This window comes from Oncorhynchus keta, chromosome 8, assembly GCF_023373465.1.
Source record: "Oncorhynchus keta strain PuntledgeMale-10-30-2019 chromosome 8, Oket_V2, whole genome shotgun sequence".
NCBI lineage: Eukaryota > Metazoa > Chordata > Actinopteri > Salmoniformes > Salmonidae > Oncorhynchus > Oncorhynchus keta.
In genome coordinates, this window is record NC_068428.1 from 23,198,086 (window position 1) to 23,203,996 (window position 5,911).

General features: G+C 42.1%; 1 protein-coding gene across 2 annotated transcripts; it reads right to left on the reverse strand.

Annotated features, from left to right (window-relative positions):
- Positions 1-597: 597 nt before the first annotated feature.
- On the reverse strand, positions 598-5,475 carry mrps10 (mitochondrial ribosomal protein S10). Of its 2 annotated transcripts, none has more exons than XM_035775142.1 (7): positions 5,324-5,475; positions 4,955-5,016; positions 2,899-2,962; positions 2,465-2,604; positions 2,134-2,242; positions 1,799-1,888; positions 598-1,105 (listed from the first exon to the last, which is right to left on the reverse strand). In XM_035775142.1, exons 1-7 carry the CDS (start codon positions 5,468-5,470, stop codon positions 1,025-1,027), a joined length of 693 nt encoding a protein of 230 aa, XP_035631035.1. In that variant the 5' UTR covers positions 5,471-5,475; the 3' UTR covers positions 598-1,024. The 2 variants fall into 2 exon arrangements, with proteins under 2 accessions (XP_035631035.1, XP_035631036.2); XM_035775143.2 differs by having other exon boundaries at positions 4,955-5,007; positions 5,324-5,467.
- Between the last annotated feature and the right edge of the window lie 436 nt (positions 5,476-5,911).

Genomic DNA, 5,911 nt, shown 5'->3' on the forward strand with positions numbered 1-5,911 from the left:
AGCTTCCTCACTCATCTCCACCCAAGGTTGAGATGACTCAGAGGCTTAATATGATTAATGTCTGAGCGTTGTCTTCTTACGTATGACTCATCTGGATCCAGGGGGAGGGGCCGGATCAGAGGTTTTTATGTAGAGCAGCCAGAGGAAGTGACCATGTTGATTAAATGAAGGGAATTTTACTAGGACAACTGCTTAAATAACATGAAGCACAGGCCTTTCATTTGGTCAGACTAAGGAAAGGATCCAAAATTCATAGTCAGTAGCCATTGTGGTGAGTATGTTAAAAATATATATTCTAATTCAATGCAATCATTTCCAGTTTTGACTTTTGTGTATTGCGGTCCTTCAATAAACATCTCAATTAATTTTCTGTGTTGGCCTTCTATACTGATTACAGAACGACACAAAGCAAACCAAATCAATACTCATCAAGAAAGCCAGTCTGCTATGGTGCATACGTTACATACAACACAATCCTTCTTTATCTGGCAAATAACTCAAAATATCTTAATTGATGTTGTGAAAACAACAGTTATGAATCTGACTGACTTTTACACGTTACCAGTATTCCAAAGAACACATCGTCAAACAAAGATAGACATGATAATTAATAGTTTAATAACAAAACATAAAACATACATCTTGTAGTCTTTTGGAGTACAGAAAGTTGGACATTACAAGAAAAAGAAAGCCAACTAAAATGAGCAGCATAAGCTTAACTCAGAGAGCAGATGACTACTGACCATCTCTCTGGACTGAAATAGTCCGTTTCTGTTCTTGCTTTTGTGGAGGATGCCCTGATGCACAGATACTGAGTCACTGCTCGTTCATGAGGGTTGGCCTGAGCTAGGGGCCGCACAGTTACAATACCTATTTGTTTAGTAGTTGATCAGATCATCTATACAACGCCTTGCTCTGGCTGACCCTTGTCAACAAGCATATTCTCTGGACCGGTCTCAGGGCTGGAGGTTCGGTCTTCTTGATTGGGTGCTGAGATAAGCAGCTTATGTATGTGACTCTGCTCTTATTGGCTGGGCTTCTCTTCAGTTGGCGGGTCGTTCCACATAGGTTCCAGGAGATGCTCTGGAACCTTCTCCATGGAGATCTAAAGATACAGATATTACAACCAGAAGTGGAGTCTGTACGTTCAAATTTGAGTGTGTGTATAAGAATGCTAATTACTTTATCATGTCCAAAACAGATTAAGGCATATGACTGATCTTATTCCTGATAACACAAGACGGCATAACAAAGCAAAAAACATTTTTTTTTTTTTAAACATGACAATTGTAGATGGTTGACATTGTGGTTGACTTAGCTACACCATGGAACCTATTCAGACCCTGCATATTTCAAGACATGGCATATGGGGGTGTATTGAAATACTCAATGGGCTGGACAATTATTTTCTTCTCACTCATCTTGAATTTTTTTTTTTTTTAAACGTGAAAAAAAAAAAAATCAAACCACCATCATTAACACAATGGAAACATCTAAATATTTATTATTGAAATAGCATGGGCGAAGGCCATGTGGCAAACAATAATGGAGGCACTAGGGATGGGGTGTGAGCATGTGTGTCTGGGCAGAAGAGATGTAGATGTTGTTTGTGTGCATTTGAAAGTTATTCATATTTTTATTTAACTAGGCAAGTCAGTTAAGGACAAATTCTTATTTACAAATGGACGGCCTTCATATGTGTATGTTTGTATTTGGTGTCGGAAAAGGTGACACAAATGTAAAATACATTTGTAGAAAGGAAACCTATCCAGAACCTGTAACATCTTCTCAATCTTACCTTGGTCACCTCCATGGCCACACCCTCTGGCAGATTCCTCTGTATATATTCCAGGTACACCTGTGCAGTGGATCCAGTCACACGAGAGAGCTAAGGGAGAGAGATGAAAAGGGGATGTAGACATACCACTGACCCCCTGTATCAGTCCATTGAACCTTCCCTATAGCCATCCATCTCATCTTGAAATAAACCCTATGAATCCATTGACTCTTCAGGAGTTCTAACAGAATCAATAGGAGTGGAAACAATCCACAATGGTATGTTCTAGTTCTGAAAAAGACGAGGGAAGAGGCATTTGTAGGAACTTAAAGGTGGAAGAAGACTGTTTGCCTCACCTCTATGCAGCGGTAGTGCGTCCTCATTTCGTACTGGACCCTGTGTTTCTTGAAGATGTGGACAGATTTCAGAAGTGTCAGCCGCTCAATGTTCTTTGGAGGCTCAAATCTAGTGCAAAAAGAAAATAGACAGCCTTTTGAGTGAGTATTGTCCCACAGCGAGAAAACATAAACATTGAGCATTATCATCAAAGCAGATTGGCACTGCTATCTAAATGTAAAAGTGGGTTAGAGATGCTCTGTGCTCATTTAGTCAAAGGACAACTCAGAGATGGGAACATAATGAACTGATGTGACAGTTACAGCTTAACACCCCTCCATGTCAACTCACACTTTGCCCAGAGTGACTCCCAGCTCTTTGGCAGCCAGGATGGCGAAGAACTCATAGCTGTCCAGGACTGCTTTGTCATGGCCCTTCACCAGCAGAGACACCTTCTGGTACAGCGTGTCCGGCTCCTCTGTGACAATCACCTGGAAGGAAAAGAGAAATGTGTAATTTACTAGATAAAGGTTCAGCAGAATAATGTTTGTCATCCATGCTCTATATAGGGTACTGTCTTTTTCCTGGCCATGTGATCTGACAATGAAAACTCATGGTCCTAGTTATAGACTAACAGTGCATCAAGGTGATGTAGACAAGGTGTTGAAGGAGTAAAGCCGAAACCACACGGAGACACCGTCAAGGCTTTTGGCACAATAGTGCTGGGGGCATCAAGGCTATTGGCGCTGTGCTGGGAGTGTCAAAAAGAAAATAGGATGACTCACAGATGAGGGAAGAGAGGAAGAGAAGGTTCCAGTGTGGAGGCAGGTTGCAGGCAACTGGAGAGGGCTGTTGTAGGAGAATGGAGAAGGTGAAAATGGAGTTGGATTAGTTAGCTATAGGATTGACAAGTAGTAAACGCTCACTATATGGATTTTACACTTGACTATAGCTAGTAAGCTAGTAGCTGACTAAACGCAACTCCATGGTCAATAAAGTTTCTAATGAACTCCGCAAACAGAGTTGAGTAGAGACCAGGCTATGCGGAATTCAGTTCCAACTACATTGATTAGCCCAACCAAAACAAATCAAAGTTTATTTGTTAAGTGCACCGAATACAACAGGTGTCGACCTTACAGTGAAATGCTTACCTACAGGCTCTAACCAACGGCGCAAAAAAATGTATTAGGTGAACAATAGGTAAGTAAAGAAATAAAACAGTAAGAAGACAGTGAAAAATAACAGTAGCGAGGCTACATACAGGCACCGGTTAGTAAATTCTTAGGGCCTTCCTCTGGATTACAGGCAGTTTAGCCTGGATGGCAGGCAGCTTAGCCCCAGTGATGTACTGGGCCGTACGCACTACCCTCTGTAGTGCCTTGCGGTCAGAGGCCGAGCATTTGCCATACCAGACAGTGATGCAACCAGTCAGGATGCTCTCGATGTTGCAGCTGTAGAACCTTTTGAGGATCTGAGGACCCATGTGAAATATTTAGTTTCCTGAGGGGGAATAGGCTTTGTCGTGCCCTCTCCACTACAGCCCCATTGATGAGAATGGGGGCGTGCTCGGTCCTCCTTTTCCTGTTGTCTCCTTAGTCTTGGTTACGTTGAGGGATTGGTTGTTATTCTGGCACCACCCGGTCAGGTCTCTGACCTCCTCCCTGTAGGCTGTCTCGTTGTTGTCGGTGATCAGGCTGCAAACTTAATCTTAATTTAATTAAACTTTTGTCGTCTGCAAACTTAATGATGGTGGAGTTGTGCCTGGCCATGCAGTCGTGGGTGAACAGGGAGTACAGGAGGGGAGCCCCTGGGGGGCTCCAATGTTGAGGGTCAGTGTTGCTACCTACCCTCACCACCCGGGGGCAGCCTGTCAGGAAGTCCAGGATCCAGTTGCAGAGGGAGGTGTTTAGTCCTAGGATCCTTAGCTTAGTGATGAGCTTTGAGGGTACTATGGTGTTGAACGCTGAGCTGTAGTCAATGAATAGCATTCTCACATAAGTGTTCCTTTTGTCCAGGTGGGAAAGGGCAGTGTTGAGTGCAATAGAGATTGCATCATCTGTGGATCTGTTTGGGCAGTATGCAAATTGGAGTGGGTCTAGGGTTTCTGGGATAATCGTGTTGATGTGAGCCATTACCAGCCTTTCAAAGCACTTCATGACTATAGATGTGAGTGCTACAGGGCTGTAGTCATTTAGGCAGGTTGCCTTTGTGTTCTTGGGCACAGGGACTATGGTGGTCTGCATGAAACATGTTGGTATTACAGACTCAATCAGGGACATGTCGAAAACGTCTTGTATTGACACTGTCTGTTTGATGGTTCGTTGGGGGGCATAGCAGGATCTCTTATAAGCTTCCGGGTTAGAGTCCCGCACCTTGAAAGCGGCAGCTCTACCCTTTAGCTCAGTGTGAATGACGCCTGTAACCAAGGTCAATACTTTAAAATAATAATAATAATGATGCAATGCTTACCTATGTTTGTCCTCTGTAGTTGTGTGCCTTTGTTTGCTGAAATCCCACATTTTTCAATAAACGTTCATTTGACCCGACTGTTCGCTCGTTTCTGTTTCTCAAAGATGGCAAGTCAGTGCAAATGTTGCACGTCTCCGATTACCTAGGCCAAGGGCTCCAAATACTCATTCACCAATCAAATTTCCGATGGTGTTTCTATCAAATTTCGCATTCGCGCTGAATTGCCATCTTCAATAAATAGAAACGAGCAGTCGGTGGTTGCATTTGACGTTTATTGAAAAAGTATGGATTTCAACAAATTATGGTCAATACTTAAATTAAAAAAATGTACAATGGAGTTGAGTTTAGTCCGCTAGTTAGTTAGGTACATACCGACATAATGTAGATCTCCCATGATATCTGCAAGCGTTCAATCCTATTGATCCCTGTAAAAACTAGCCAAATTGTTATTAGCTAAAACTGTGAATTAACAAAACATGATCAAGTTAGCTAGCTATGGTTCAGGTTGTTAGTAAACGCCCTAGAGCAGAGTTGGCTGGCTAACTAAGTTACATTTACATTTACATTTAAGTCATTTAGCAGACGCTCTTATCCAGAGCGACTTACAAATTCACACGCAGGGGCAGAATCTGTGCGATTAGCTTCGTATATTAGCTTCGTATATTAGAGAAATACATGTAGATAACCCATTAATAACGACAACGCAAATATACTTAATCTTAAGTATGGTAAATACTGTACCGATTGTGAGACTCCCACGAATATCCTTCCGAAGGTGCGAATATTTCGACCGACTACCATGGGGGCCGCCATGATTTTTGTGGGGGCGGGACAGTTATCTTCTTCAGTGACAGACTGACCAAGAAAGCGGTGAAATGCTGCCTCCATCGGTATCGGAGTAATAGCAGGTTTCATCGTTTATTTTTTATTTTGTATAAGTTATAGGTACATTTAGACATCTAATTTCTTCTATAACCTACATTTGTGCTATTTTGCAAAGAAAATAGTATCTTACCAAGTCATGCCACATGCTGTAACATATACAGATAACAATTAGCAATGGTCTGCCAATAAAAATTATTTTTCTCAAATCATTTACATTTACATTTAAGTCATTTAGCAGACGCTCTTATCCAGAGCGACTTACAAATTGGTGCATTCACCTTATGACATCCAGTGGAACAGCCACTTTACAATAGTGCATCTAAATCTTTTAAGGGGGGTGAGAAGGATTACTTTATCCTATCATAGTATTCCTTAAATAGGTGGGGTTTCAGGTGTCTCCGGAAGGTGGTGATTGACTCCGCTGTCCTGGCGTCGTGAGGGAGT

Bases quoted from the DNA above. Each gene is read 5' to 3' on its own strand.
- mrps10 (XM_035775142.1), bottom strand. From the start codon at position 5,470: ATGGAGGCAGCATTTCACCGCTTTCTTGGTCAGTCTGTCACTGAAGAA. The intron at 2,605-2,898 runs GTGAGTCATCCT...TTTTCCTTCCAG, and splicing joins CTTCCTCTCTTCCCTCATCT to GTGATTGTCACAGAGGAGCC. The intron at 1,106-1,798 runs GTAAGATTGAGA...CTGTATCTTTAG, and splicing joins TGGCCATGGAGGTGACCAAG to ATCTCCATGGAGAAGGTTCC.